This window comes from Schistocerca piceifrons, chromosome 4 (genome assembly GCF_021461385.2).
Source record: "Schistocerca piceifrons isolate TAMUIC-IGC-003096 chromosome 4, iqSchPice1.1, whole genome shotgun sequence".
Classification (NCBI taxonomy): Eukaryota; Metazoa; Arthropoda; class Insecta; order Orthoptera; family Acrididae; genus Schistocerca; species Schistocerca piceifrons.
This window is the reverse complement of record NC_060141.1, coordinates 79,449,310-79,464,927: the sequence shown is the minus strand read 5'-3', so window position 1 is coordinate 79,464,927 and position 15,618 is coordinate 79,449,310. Positions and strand designations below refer to the sequence as shown.

The 15,618-nt window shown below is 44.4% G+C and overlaps 1 protein-coding gene across 1 annotated transcript in view; it reads left to right on the top strand.

The window, feature by feature from the left end:
* The window catches only part of LOC124795610 (JNK-interacting protein 1), a 359,281-nt gene that overhangs the window by 219,995 nt on the left and 123,668 nt on the right, over window positions 1-15,618 (top strand). Inside the window, exon 4 of the mRNA XM_047259681.1 lies at window positions 12,513-12,665. Within this exon, the coding sequence (XP_047115637.1) occupies window positions 12,513-12,665 (153 nt within the window). The remainder of the gene's footprint in view (window positions 1-12,512; window positions 12,666-15,618) is intronic.

Below are 15,618 nucleotides of genomic sequence, written 5' to 3'. Positions count from 1 at the left end.
CAGAGATGTCACTAAACCCGTCCAGCCGGCCGCGGTGGTCTAGCGGTTCTAGGCGCTCAGTCCGGAACCGCGCGACTGCTGCGGTCGCAGGTTCGAATCCTGCCTCGGGCATGGATGTGTGTGATGTCCTTAGGTTAGTTAGGTTTAATTAGTTCTAAGTTCTAGGGGACTGATGACCACAGCTGTTAAGTCCCATAGTGCTCAGAGCCATTTGAACCATTTGAACTAAACCCGCCCAAAGATGTAAACAACCATGCATGAGCAGCGCCTATTAGACGGGGGGCGTCCGATAGCTGATTAGTTCCAGTCATTCCACCAGGAAGGAGGTACACGGCTCGTGATGCCTGCAGTTCAACCATGCCTAGACGGTCAATGCCGCGGTTCGATCGCGTCAGCATTGTTACTTGCACCACGAAGGGCTCTCAACAAGGGAAGTGTCCACGCGTCTCGGAGTGAACCAAAGCGATGTTGTTCGGACATGGAGGAGGTACAGAGAGACAAGAGCTCTCGATGAAATGCCTCGCCCAGGCCGCCCATGAGCTACTACTGCAGTAGATGATTGCTACCTACGGATTATGGCTCGGAGGAAACCTGACAGCAACGCCACCATGTTGAATAATGTTTTTCGCGCAGCCACAGGACATCGTGTTACGACTCAAACTGTGCGCAATAGACTGCATGATGCGCAACTTCACTCCCGACTTCCATGGCGAGGTCCAACTTTGCAACCACGACACCAAGCAGCGCGGTACAGATGGGCCCAACAACGTGCCAAAAGGAACGCTCAGGATTGGCATCACGTCCTCTTCACCAATGTGTGCCGCACATGCCTTCCAATAGTCGGAGACGTATTTGGAGGCAACCCGGTTAAGCTGAACACCTTAGACACACTGCCCAGCGAGTGCAGCAAGGTGGAGGTCCCTGACGTTTTGGGGTGGCATTATGTGGGGCGACGTACGCCGCTGGTGGTCATGGAAGGCACCGTAACGGCTGTACGATAAGTGAATGCCATCCTCCGATCGATAGTGCAACCATATCGGCAGCACATTGAGACAGTCTTGAGGACGACAATTCGCGCCCCCATCGTGCACATCTTGTGAATGACTTCCTTCAGGATAACGACATCGCTCGACTAGAGTGGCCAGCATTTTCTCCAGACATGAACCCAATCGAACATGCCTGGGATAGAGTGAAAAAGGGCTGTTTATGGACGACGTGACCCACCAACCAATCTGAGGGATCTACGCCGAATCGCCGTTGACGAGTGGGCCAATCAGGACCAACAGTCCCTTGATGAACTTGTGGATAGTATGCCACGACGAATACAGGCATGCATCAATGCTAGAAGACGTGCTACTGGGTATTAGAGGTACCGGTGTGTACAGCAATCTGGACCACCACCTCTGAAGGTCTCGTTGTATGGTGGTGCTACATGCAATGTGTGGTTTTCATGTGCAATAAAAAGGGCGGAAATGATGTTTATGTTGCTCTCTATTCCAATTTTCTGCACATGTTCCGGAACTCTCGGAACCGAGGTGATGTAAAACTTTTTTTGATGTGTGTATTATTTCTTCCTTTCTCCTTTTCATTGCGTGCTCTTCCTGGTTCTATTTCTGGTCCTTAATTCTCTTGTGAGATGGTTGCGAGAGAAATTCTGACAGGTTTCGCCGTTAGTGTGCAGGATAGTGTTTTAGTTAGCAGCAACGGTACATCATACGCCGACCAGGTGACAAAGTACGTGTGTTTAACGAATACCTGTCTAAGTTTCCGTGGCTTAGTGATTATATCGTTCAGAATTAATGCAGATGACCCACTCTCGATTCCTGCTTGTTATTTCAGGTGTTTCAGGTGCGGAAAGATCAGAAGGGCATCTACATAAAACTAAGTTACTAAATAAAACGCTCAGACCCTGCAAAAGACATAAAGTCAAAAGTCTTGCAACATGTTGTTACCCACGTGACATTTATTCATTTACCTTTCTTGTCCTAGGCTTTTTTTGTGTGTGCAATCAGTCCCTTGACTGGGTTGACACAGCCTCCAGTGAATTCCTTACATGTGTCAACTTCATTTCATAGTAATTGTTGCACCCTACGTCTTCAATTATTCGTCTTATTCCAATCGCTGTCTTACCCCATAATCTTTAACCTCTGTAGCATCCTCTAGTATCATGGAAGTATTCCCTGATTTCGTAACACGTGTCCTATGATGCTATCCTGTCTTCTTGTCATTGTTTTCCACATGTTCCTACTTCGTGGATTCTCCAGAGAGTCTCCTCTTTCCTTATCTTATCAGTTTACCTTATTTTCAACGTCCCTCTATAGCACCACATCTCAAGCACTTCGAGTCTCTTCTTTTGCGGTGTTTCCTCGGTTCATGATTCATAGTCATAATGCGCTTCAAACGTACCATCTCAGAAATTTCATCCTCAAATTAAGGTCTGTGTTTGTTACTAGTAGACTTATTTTGGTCAACAGTGCCCTCTTTGCCAGTGCTAGTCTACTTTTTATGTCCTCCTTTCTTCGTCTATCATGTGTTACTTTGCTTCCGAGGCAACAAAATTCCTTAACTCCATTTAGTTCTTGGTTCTTTCCTAAAACCTTTTTAATCTCAGCACTTCGTTCCTGGTTTTTTACTGCTGCTTCTTGGTTCTTGTACATATGGCACATTATCCGTCTTTCCCTGTATTTTCTACCTATTCTTCTGATAATTTGAAACATCTTTTACTATTTTGCGTTGTCGAACGCTTTATCTAGATCAACAAATTCTATGAACGTGTGTTGCTTTTTCAAAAGTCATGTCTCCACTATCAATCGCAACGTCAGAACTATCTCTTTGGTGTTTTTACCTTTCATAAAGCAAAGTGATCGTCAACAAGCAGATCTTCAATTTTGTTTTCTGTTCCATGTATCCTAGTCAGCAACTTGATTGCGTGAGCTGCAATAGTTCTTACATTTATCTGGTTTTGCTTCTTGAGAATCATGTGGATGCTATTCTTCACAAAATCCGATAATACGTCTACAGTCTCATAAATTCTGCACACCAGTTTGATTAATATCGAATACACTGTTCAAAAATCACCAGAGGAAGAGGTATCTTGGTAAAGGCCCATTCCGAAATTAGATGGTGGATTGTAGGGGGTACATAAGAGCAGGTATACACTCACATCACAATTTAGTTATGAAGAGTAGTCTGGAATTTAGGAGAATCGTCAGGTAGTATCATTGTGTAAAAAATTGTGATACTGAAGTACTGAGAAATGGTTATGTGCGTTTGAAGTTCACTAAAGATGGAGATACTATGATGATGAATATCAGTGTAGACAATTCAGAGTTAGAGGGATGGGCTGCCCCAAAAAGGGCAACCATAGAAGTTGAACAAACAGATATAGGTACAAGAAAGGCTCTGCATATAAATGTTGGCTTGATCGATGAAGGAAGAAAGTACAAAAAAGAAAAAGACTACACCAATATGTGTTACTTAGGGATGAAATCAATAGGAAGTGCAGGGGCATTAAAGCGATAATTCTACAGGGAATATATAAAGAAATCGAAAAGGAAATGAGTACCGGAAAGACTTAATCAGCATATAGGAAAAGTCAAAGTAACTTTCGACGAAATTAAAAAAAAGAGCAACAGGATTAATGGCGCAGAATGACTTCCACTGTTAAACGCAGAGTAGTGAGGGACAGGTGGAAAGGGTACATAGAGGGGCCTCTACTAGGAGAAAAAACTGTAGTCTGACGTGATAGTTCAACAAACAGATGTCTGTTTGGAAAACGTAGGGGATCCACTATCGGAGTCGGAGATTGACAGAGCTTTGGGTAACTCCTGAGCCTTCAGAATTTCTAAATTCATTAGGAGAAATGCTAACCAAAAGATTAATCAATTTAGTGTGTAGGATTTCACAATGATGTAATCCAGACAGTATCTTTCCAAATCTACCTCCTCCTCTTACAATTTTGAACACGTTATTCACTATTACCATCTGAAATTTATTGCAGAAGGAGAGTTTCTCATCTTTCACTCGTAATATAGAGCGTATTTTCTCCCATAACTCTGTCTTCTGTTCATTCCCCTGCTATAGCGGTCCAATGCTACATGATTATTAGATTTTAGTCTTCTTTTACGTACCGAGTTACTCATTCTGTTTGTGACGTCGACATATACAGCTGAATTACTGTTCTTGGCGTTTATTTGTGTCGGCTGTGATGAGAATAGTCCTACCACTGAACTTTTCACAGTAACTCACTGCTGTTTATGATGAACGCTACTCCGCCGGCCGGAGTGGCCGTGCGGTTCTAGGCGTTACAGTCTGGAACCGAGCGGAGCTACGGTCGCAGGTTCGAATCCTGCCTCGGGCATGGATGTGTGTGATGTCCGTTGGTTAGTTAGGTTTAATTAGTTCTAAGTTCTAGGCGACTGATGACCTCAGAAGTTAAGTCGCATAGTGCTCAGAGCCATTTGAACCATGAACGCTACTCCCATTATACCATTTCCCGCTGCTGTTGATATTACACTGTATTCGTCTGACCAGGTATTCTTTTCTTCTTTCCATTTCACTTCGTTGACGAATACTGTGTCTACAAACAAACTCGGTACCAACTGAAACTCCGAACAACCAAAATTCAATGCAGTTCTTCTGCCGGCACCACCGAATAGAGTTGCTCTAACTCGAGACCCGTTATTAGCGTATGCGGTCTGCGCAACTCTACTAATCAGCTGCCTGCGCTCTCACTATCCCGAGTCTGTCTTCTCAATACCGCAGCCGCTCAAATATTCCATGTCCTCAGCTTGGCAACGACCGACGCAATGGTAGCGCCACAGACGACTACCAGACTGTGTTTGTGGCTCGTTTTAGGGCAGGTCCCCTGTTTATAGCGTCCCTCAAGTTTCTGGAAGATTCACTCTGAGGTCCATAGCGAGCCTGTGTGTGAAAATTGCCGTACTAGGTCAAATCACGAGGCGCTTACGCTGCGGTGACACGCTCACAAGGGAACCTCTCCATCGCACCCCCCTCAGATTTAGTTATAAGTTGGCACAGTGGATAGGCCTGGAAAAACTGAACACAAATCAATCGAGAAAACAGGAAGAAGTTGTGTGGAACTATGAAAAAATAAGCAAAATATACGAACTGACTAGTCCACGAGTAAGATAGGTAACATCAAGGGGAGTTTGAGCTCAGGAGCGTCGTGGTCCCGTGGTTAGCGTGAGCGGCTGCGGAACATAAGGTCCGTGGTTCAAGCCTTCCATCGACTGGAAAATTTATTTTCGCAAAGTTATGATCTGTCCGTTCGTTCATTGACGTCTCTGTTTACTGTAATAAGTTTAGTGTCTGTGTTTTGCGACCGCACCGCAAAACCGTGCGATTAGTAGACGAATGGACGTGCCTCTCCAATGGGATCCGAAAACATGTGATCGCAATGTCATAGGTCACCCGATTCCTCCACAGGAAAACACGTCTGATATATTCTATATGACACTGGTGACGGCATGTGCGTCACATGACAGGAGTATGTTGTCGACCCACCTAACTTGTACACTTGGGGAATGGGTAAAAAGATTCTTCTACCTTGCCCGATTTAGGTTTTCTTCTGGATGTCATAATCACTCCCAAAAAAGTAATGAAAACTGTTGTGGACTGACAAGACAGCCAGTCCACAGTGACGGGTAACCGAAAGGCACGCGCATAAACTCACGCAGGCTGGCGTGAGGTCTGAAACAGGATACGTAATGAATGCTATAAAGAAAAGTACGTAGCTGCTGGATTACTTAACTTTAATCCACAATTGGTGAACATTGGTCTTGTTACTGTACATGCTTCATTAGATACATAGCAAAGGATAAATGGCACCTTGCTAGGTCGTAGCAATTGACTTAGCTGAAGGCTATGCTAACTATCGTCTCGGCAAATGAGAGCGTAATTCTCAGTGAACCATGGCTAGCAACGTCGGCTGTACAACTGGGGCGAGTGCTAGGACGTCTCTCTAGACCTGCCGTGTGGCGGCGCTCGGTCTGCAATCACTGATAGTGGCGACACGCGGGTCCGTCGTATACTAGCGGACCGCGGCCGATTTAAAAGGCTACCACCTAGCAAGTGTGGTGTCTGGCGGTGACACCACAAAAACATAAAGAGTTTGTCAAATAAACTGCAACAAATGAATGCAACAGTTTCACAGTCGCACAGTTTTCCCTGTGCTCTGTCAAAGCATATGTTTTTAACGTTTTCAAATTTTTCCGTTTGGGCGTAGCGTCACAATACTACGGCGCAGTTACGTCCCATCGGACGGACGGACGGACAGATAATGATTGTCTGAAAATAAAAAATTAAAATTGTCACTTGCAGGAAGACTTGAACCAAGGATCTTTCATTCCGCAGGTGCTCACGCTAACCCCGGGACCACGGTGCTCCTGAGCTCGCAATGTCCTTGATGTTGGCTATGTTGCGCATGGACTCCTCAGTTTGTATATTTTGCTTATTTTTTCATAGTTCCACACAATTTCTTCCTGTTTTCTCGGTTGATCTGTGTTCAGCTGTTCAAGGCCTATCCACTGTGCCAACTTATAACTAAATCTGAGGGGGGTGCGATGGGGAGGTTCCCTTGTCAGTATGGAACCCGAGCCACGCGCGCATGCGTGTGCGTCGCCTGTGTGCAGTACGGCACCATGCTGACACTGTGTGATAAACGATGGCGCCAACACTGCCTCTGCCTTCCCAAGACAGAAGTTAGCTACAACGACAGTTTAATTCAATATTCCGTCTCTAAAATCACATTATACGACAGGGGGTACAGTGAAACTCTGTTCCTCCATCCTCTTCAACAAGGCTGTTGGCAGAATGAAAGCGACTCCCACTGGAAGTCATTCTTTTAAGAACAAAAACTGCGGTAATACTAATCAAGATGTGACAAGGCCCAGAGCAGGTCTGTTACAATTACAATGATTTGTTGCATTAAATGTAGATTTTAGACAGCAACAGGTACACACTGAAGGAAACTAAGTGGTATCCAAAGGTAAAGGTAAAATCTGTGGTGGAAGCTCGTGACCGGGCTGTTGGCCTGACTACAGGTAAAGCGCAACATTTCTATTCGCCACGCCACTAGGAGTGAAGGGCGACGATTCAATCGCCCGCCGTCTTTTACCCCCAGGAAATGTCCTCAGTACTCATTTTGGCAGCAGGCTGAGTGGAGCCGAGGTCGTCCTGGAGGGAGAAAAAAATCTCCACCACACCCACAATTGAACTTCAGACCTCCAGAGGCAAATTCTAGTGCTCTACCTGTTAGCCCACCATGGCCACCACAACTGTGGCTCGACATGTTTAGGTAAACTCTGTTTTGCTATGGCTATGAAGAAAACCTTTTTAATAACATGCAATGGCATACCTAAATTAAATGCTAAGTGATCATTCGAGAAATGTTACACATTATCTGCTTTGTACGTGTGGTTAAATTGCGTGAATGAGTAAATGGATTTAATAGGTATGATTTGAAGCTTTATCCTTTATTTCAGACCATAAAGAAACTCTGTAGAGAAATATTGAAAGATGTGCTTGAAACGTTGTTCCTATGAATGGGCTACAAGTGACACTGGGTTGGGCATTGTTAGATGTAAGAACAGAAGACCTGTATGTTTGTTATCAAACTTCCGAGATCCGGAATCAACAACAGTATTACGCGCAAAGAAAAGGATTGAAAGCTACCTAACCCTCGGTGGTGCGACTGCAATGGGGATATGAGTTATATGGATAAGCACAATAAGATATAGTAAACATATGAAAGTGGCAGGAAGAGTTGCAAATAATAGGCTCACATCTTCCGGTTGCAAGCATTGCGAGGGCTTTAGTACTTTACGAGAAGCTTAAGTTGGAAAAATGTCAATGAAGAATATTCGGGGATGGTCGGTTGGAGAGTGGGGGGAGGACAAAAAAAAGGGGAGAGAGAGAGAGAGAGAAACAAGACTACTGAGTGAGCCAGTACAGATTACCCTGAGGACTGCCTGGGTTCTTAAAAGTGTGTGAGCCCCGATAATTTTATCATTTCAACAATGATCCAGACGAAACTGTGCAGATCGGAACACCGAGAAAAGGCAGATAATAAAGCACGACCGGACGACTGATAACTAACTAAATAAAATCTGCCCTACCATAAACGGGACCCGACATACCACAGAATACCACGGCCAACACCCACCCAGACGGTCCGCAGCTCGTGGTCGTGCGGTAGCGTTCTCGCTTCCCACGCCCGGGTTTCCGGGTTCAATTCCCGGCGGGGTCAGGGATTTTTCTCTGCCTCGTGATGACTGGGTGTTGTGTGATGTCCTTAGGTTAGTTAGGTTTAAGTAGTTCTAAGTTCTAGGGGACTGATGACCATAGATGTTAAGTCCCATAGTGCTCAGAGCCATTTGAACCATTTTGAACCACCCAGACGACTTGGAAGCTGCTGTGGACTCACTGGAATTACACGGACTGCCTACAGACTTGGACTGACGCTCACGAGTTCGCATCCAAATAACTATCAGTCCGAAACTCAAAAAGGCACGGACACTAGAAATACCACAAAGCCATAGTGACAGTCATTGGAAGGCAAGAACAACTAATGCTTCTCTATGCTCTTTAGAGGGCTCAACGAAATAATAACAGTGAAACTTCCTGGCAAATGAAGACTGTGTGCCAAACTGGGATTTGATAACGGATTGTTGCCTTTTTCGCGAAAAGCTCTTACAGACTAATCGACCCTTCCTCACAGCTTCACTTCCGCTAATGCCTTTTGCGTTCCAGTCTCGTCCAGCGCCGGCCGTGGTGCCGAACGGTTCTAGGCACTTCAGTCCGGAACCGCGCGACTGCTACGGTCGCAGGTTCGAATCCTGCCTCGGGCATGGGTATGTGTGATGTCCTTATGTTAGTTAGCTTTAAGTAGTTCTAATTTATAGGGGACTGATGGCATCAGCAGTTAAGTCCCATAGTGCTCAGAGCCATTTGAACCATTTGAACAGAGTGAGCTTCAACCTCAAAATGAATATTTCAACGCCGTAAAAGGCATTTCGGAAAAGAAAGTAAGAAACCAACTGATGGTGCTGTAACTTCAGCGCAACATGTCTGTATGAAAAGAAGAAAAAAGAAACTTTGAATGCTCAAGGCGGACCCTATCCAAAAACGAATTTATTTGAAATCAAACACGTACACAAGAGTGAGCTTCAACCTCAAGATGAATACTATTTTATTTCATAGTCTTGCAAAGGTGTCATTTAATAATGTAAAATTCTCGTTCATTTGTCAACTCTGATCACCGCGAATTGTGAATTGTGGTTTATTAGTCTCATAACGTACATAATCTAAACCATTTGATTCAGGTACAGGATACACGTCAAAATTTTGGTAAAGTTTTACCATATACATACAACACCTGATTTTAACAAATGGTATCATAATAATAATACAATTTTGTTACACATACAATAAAAGCCTAACAATTAATTACCCCTTGCTCAAATTACCATGTCATCCTCTATGAATTCTTCTACTGAATAGTAGTATTTCTCCCACAGAATCTGCTGCAGCCTAATTTTTAGACTCTGTGGCTTCATATTAAATATATTTTTGCCCATTAGCTTGTTATATATTGTCATCCCCATATACTGTGAAGTTCGTGCATATAATTTCAAATTGTGTGTGGGTAACATAAAATTATTTTTATTTCTTGTGTTGTATGTGTGGTTAAAATGATTTTCCTCAGATAATTTTTGTCTGCTGTGTACAAAGATTATAATATCATAAATGTATATGGAGGGAACTGTTAGGATTTTCAGGTTCCGAAATAATGGGCGACAAGATTCTGTTTGTTGTGCACTACACATGTATCTTATAATTTTCTTTTGCAGTTTCAGTATTTGAGATACTCTACGTGAATTTCCCCAGAAAATGATACCATACCCAATGACAGATTCAAAATAACTATGATATGCTATTTTTCGTGTACTCATGTCAGTAGAGTTTGCTAGTATTTGCATTGCAAATGCAAAGCTGCTTAGTTTATTTGATAGGAACTCAATATGTGTACTCCAGTTTAAGTTGTTGTCCACATTTAGTCCTAGGAATTTGACTGTGTTAACTTCTTCCATAGGATGATTGTGATGATGTATTTTAAGATCCACACATTTCAAATGTTTGGTTTTGAAATGCACCATATTGGCTTTTGCAGTGTTCAGTTTCAAGCCATTTAACTGGAACCAGTTTCAGAGAGTATCCATTGTGCTCACAATGGAGCTCTGAATTTTTTTCTGCATCATCTTCAATTAAAACAGAAGTATCATCCACAAACAGAAGTGACGGGGAATTTATATTTATGGGCAAGTCATTTACATAGAATAGGAACAGAATTGGCCCCAAAATGGAGCCTTGAGGCACACCTTGTGATACTGTACTCCATTTAGAATAATAATTCACTGCATTTGATGTGACACTTACCCTTTGCTTTCTGTTGTGCAAGTATGATGTGAGCCATTTCAGAGCTTTGTCCTTAATCCCATATTTGTTTAATTTGTAGATAAGCAAGTCATGGTTCACCGAGTCAAATGCTTTTGAAAGATCACAGAAGATACCTGCGACTTTACTCCTCTGATCCAATGATTTGCATATCTTCTCAATAAAGTTATTTACTGCATCCAGTGTGTTTTTTTCTTGAAACTTCCTGGCAGATTAAAACTGTGTGCCCGACCGAGACTCGAACTCGGGACCTTTGCCTTTCACGGGCAAGTGCTCTACCATCTGAGCTACCGAAGCACGACTCACGCCTGGTGCTCACAGCTTTACTTCTGCCAGTATCTCTTCTCCTACCTTCCAAACTTTACAGCGCACACTCCGCTGCAGAGTGAAAATCTCATTCTGTAAACATCCCCCAGGCTGTGGCTAAGCCATGTCTCCGCTATATTCTTTCTTTCAGGAGTGCTAGTTCTGCAAGGTTCACAGGAGAGCTTCTGTAAAGTTTGGAAGGTAGGAGACGAGATACTGACAGAAGTAAAGCTGTGAGCACCGGCCGTGAATCGTGCTTTGGTAGCTCAGATGGTAGAGCACTTGCCTGCGAAAGGCAAAGGTCCCGAGTTCGAGTCTTGGTCGGGCACACAGTTTTAATCTGCCAGGAAGTTTCATATCAGCACACACTCCGCTGCAGAGTGAAAATCTCATTCTGTTTTTTTTCTTGTTGGAATCCAAATTGGTTACTTACAATAATATCATTTTTACGATAAAATTTTTGATCTAATTTGTAGCTACCTTTTCTAACACTTTTGACAGGATTGGGAGAATAGAAATAGGCGATAATTTTCCATATCTTCCCTCGACCCTTTCTTGAACAGAGGTCTCACTTCGGCGTATTTTAACACATCAGGAAAGCATCCTTGTTCAAAAGATTGGTTGATTATTTTAGCTAGCGGGGGTGCTATTATGTCATATACTGCTTTAATCACTTTACTTGGTGTCCCATCCCACCCAGCAGAAGTGCACAATTAAGAGTTACTGGGCTATTACAAATGATTGAAGCGATTTCATAAATTCACTGTAGCTCCATTCATTGACATATGGTAACGACACACTACAGATACGTAGAAAAACTCATAAAGTTTTGTTCGGCTGAAGCCACACTTCAGGTTTCTGCCGCCAGAGCGCTCGAGAGTGCAGTGAGACAAAATGGCGACAGGAGCCGAGAAAGCGTATGTCGTGCTTGAAATGCACTCACACCAGTCAGTCATAACAGTGCAACGACACTTCAGGACTAAGTTCAACAAAGTTCCACCAACTGCTAACTCCATTTGGCGATGGTATGCGCAGTTTAAAGCTTCTGGATGCCTCTGTAAGGGGAAATCAACGGGTCGGCCTGCAGTGAGCGAAGAAACGGTTGAACGCGTGCGGGCATGTTTCACGCGTAGCCCGCGGAAGTCGACGAATAAAGCAAGCAGGGAGCTAAACGTACCACAGCCGACGGTTTGGAAAATCTTACGGAAAAGGCTAAAGCAGAAGCCTTACCGTTTACAATTGCTACAAGCCCTGACACCCGATGACAAAGTCAAACACTTTGAATTTTCGGCGCGGTTGCAAGAGCTCATGGAAGAGGATGCGTTCAGTGCGAAACTTGTTTTCAGTGATGAAGCAACATTTTTTCTTAATGGTGAAGTGAACAGACACAATGTGCCAGAACTGCGAACTCGCATCAACGATGCTTTCGAACTCATTGATGGGGACATGCTGCGCCGAGTGTGGGAGGAACTTGATTATCAGCTTGATGTCTGCTGAATCACTAAAGGGGCACATATCGAACATTTGTGAATGCCTAAAAAAACTTTTTGAGTTTTTGTATGTGTGTGCAAAGCATTGTGAAAATATCTCAAATAATAAAGTTATTGTAGAGCTGTGAAATCGCTTCAATCATTTGTAATAACCCTGTATATGTGTGTACGAAACATAGCAGGGACGTAAAGTTACCTCAGTTTGCTCGTTCTCTACACTGGTGTGTTTGTTCCCTGCAGCTGCCGTGATGGCGATGGTGCAGCCGTCGCTGGCGGACGAGCTGGGGGAGGCCATGGAAAGGCGGGACTCTGCGGCGCCGGAGTCGCTGCAGTTCGCCATCGGCGGGCGCACGCGGCCTCTCATGGTGCTCAAGTGCCACAGCTACCTGCGGGGTGAGTCTCCACTGAACCACGGCAGTCACGCCTCCTGCTCTCACTTCGTGCAGTGTCGCAACAGCAGAGGACTTCACTGTACGTACACTGCCCCCGCAAAAGAAGTGAAGCGCCCAGAAGACACGGTCAGGCGTCAGTGTAAAGGCGCATTTACACCGAGTTCGCAACATTGTTCACAACATTGTTCGTGGCTAGTTATGGACTACCGATGTTCGCAACATGTTGGCAACATGTTCGCAACACAAAATCAATGTTCCACGGCTGCGTCGGTAGAGATCAAAGAAACGTTGTTCGTGGCCTGCTGCCACTGAATTCCGCTACGCAGCGCTGGTGTTCGTTTGCTCTGAGTGAGTGTTCTGGTGTTTGTTTTGCTGGAGTGTAGTGGTGCGTTTATTTTATGTCCCTTCATTTTTATTTGAAATGGAGTGGTCACGAGACAAAATTTTCCAATTTATATCGCTCTATGAGGCAGAGGAGTGCCTGTGGAATGTACGTTGCGCAGGTTACAAAAATACTAAAATCAAACGTGATTCATTACAAAAAGTTGCTGCGGCGATTGGCACCAGCAGCAGTGACGTGGACAAAAAAATTTTATCTCTCTTGTCTCAGTACCGACGAGAGAAAAGAAAAGTAGAGGAAAGTAAAAAATCTGGATGTGGTACTGACACACTTTACGAAACGAAGTGGTTTGGATTTAAATATCTACGTTTCCTGGATGATATGGAACTATTTGAGATATGGTTGGCTTTGATAGGAGTCTCCTGATGCCAGAAAACGAGGAGTAACAGCAAGTCTTTGGTTCACAGGGATTGCTTTTCTGAAATTTGTGTCTTTCTTTTAAACAACTGGTCCTATAATATTCAGCAACATTTCAAAATCTGACGGCGACATCCTAGTGAAGTCCGTCTCCCAAATTCAGCTCACAAAGCATGTAATTCCCACCACGTCTTCTATAGTATGTTTTGGTCCACCAACGACAACTACGTAGTTTCCTTCGTCTGTTCATTTCGTTAAGTATTATTAATGCAGCACCAAATGTCATTAATTCTTCCTCTTCACTTGACATAGCGTATCTCTTGATGTAAATACGCAAAGTAACCTATCAGTTCACCGCAGCAGACTATGCGAATACGTAGAAATGTTGGTCACTAGTGTAAACGGGAATGCGAACAACAAACAATGTTGCCAACATGTTGAGCGAACAAGTTGCACACAATGTTCCCAACAAAACATGTTCTTAGCTCAATGTAAACGCGCCTTAACACATCATTGGGTGTAAACGATTGGACTTACAATACTCTCTGACAGTTAGAACAGCCGACAGACAACATCAGCGTTTTTCATATTTAATGTTATTACCACGCCTGGTAGGTTACATAAGGGACGTGAACAGCCTCAGAATTTGAGTAATCGCTGTGGAGGACACGGAGATCCCACATACTCGTGTGAGAAAGTGTGACAGAGTGAGAAAGAAGCCTCATTGTAGATCTCCATTTGGCTGGCAGGTCGATTCGTGCAGCATCCAGATTTATGGTGCATTTGGATGTGACAGTGGACCAATGTCGGACTGTACAGAAACGTGAGGGCAGGCATAGCCATCATCGAGGTTCTGGTTGACCACATCTGACAATCACAATGGAGGATCGCTGCCTCGCGCACACAGCGCCTCGTAACCCCTTCGGATAGTGGGGTCCCCCAATTCAATTCCCAGCTGGGTTCAGGATTTTCTCTGCCTGGGGACTGGGTGTTCGTGTTGTCCTCATCATTTCATCATCATCATGGTCGTCGTTGTTATTCGTGACAGTCACTATACTGGACTGTGTAAAAATTGGAACTTTGTACGGGTGCTGACGACCGTGCATTTCAGCACCCCACAAACTGAACATCATCATCATCATAACCTCTTCACAGAAGCGCCTGGCATATGGAAACAATTAATGGCCTGTGATTCTTGAAGCTTTCCCGACAAACTGAATGTTTGATGAGGTTCCGGGATTGCAACTGGAACATGTTGACTTCTTGCCACGATATTTCGGCTGGCAATCGTCCAGCCATCTTCAAGTGAGTGTCCATCACTGGAGACTGCAAGTTTTTTTTTTTTTTTTATTGGATTTTAATTCCCCCCCCCCCCCCCTCCCCAGATGGGGGTTGGGCGGCTGGCAGCAGCGCAGTATGCCACTTTACAGCCTACAGAAAAGTTAAAAAACATAATGAGAATAGAAACAAACAAGAAAAACAGGCGATAAAACGGTGACATTGTAAAAAAACTGTAAAATGGCGGTATGTTGTGGAATTTAAAATATAAAAACGCTGAAGAAATAGACAGGCACAATTAGAAAACCTGGTGACAGTCTGGTTTCTGTTAGCACGAAATGAAAAAAAAAACACAACTAGTGACACTATGGTGGCTGTTCACAACACTGACAGGGGACGCACAACACTGAATACTCACTTATAACAGCACTATACAGTTGACACGGTGGCAGATTGAGGGATTGAGGGGGGTGGGGGGGTGAGGGAAGGACCCGGACCTATGACAGGGAAAAGGGGGGAGGAGAGGAAAAGACAAAGGGGGCAGCCGATGGAGGGAGGGGTCATAGAAAAAGGGGGGGGGGGCTGAGAAGATGCGAGAAGGACTGGGAAAGGCAGTGAAGGGGAGAGCACAAAGGACTCAGGGGAGAGAAGGGAGGCAGAGAGAGGATAGGCGGAGAAAAAAACAGGATGGAAGGGGGGGGGGGGGAAGAGGGAGTCCATGGAAAGGACAAAGGAAAGGATGGGGAGGTGAGGATCAGAGTTGATAGGAGGGATAAACGGAGGGAGAGAGGGCATCATCAGGAGGGGGAGTTGATGGAAGGAGATGAAGGGTGTAGAGATGGAGGGTAGGGGGAACACAACAGTGAAGGTGCGGCAGAGGGCGGGGGTTGGAGAGGAGAGGAGCAACCAGGGGATGAGG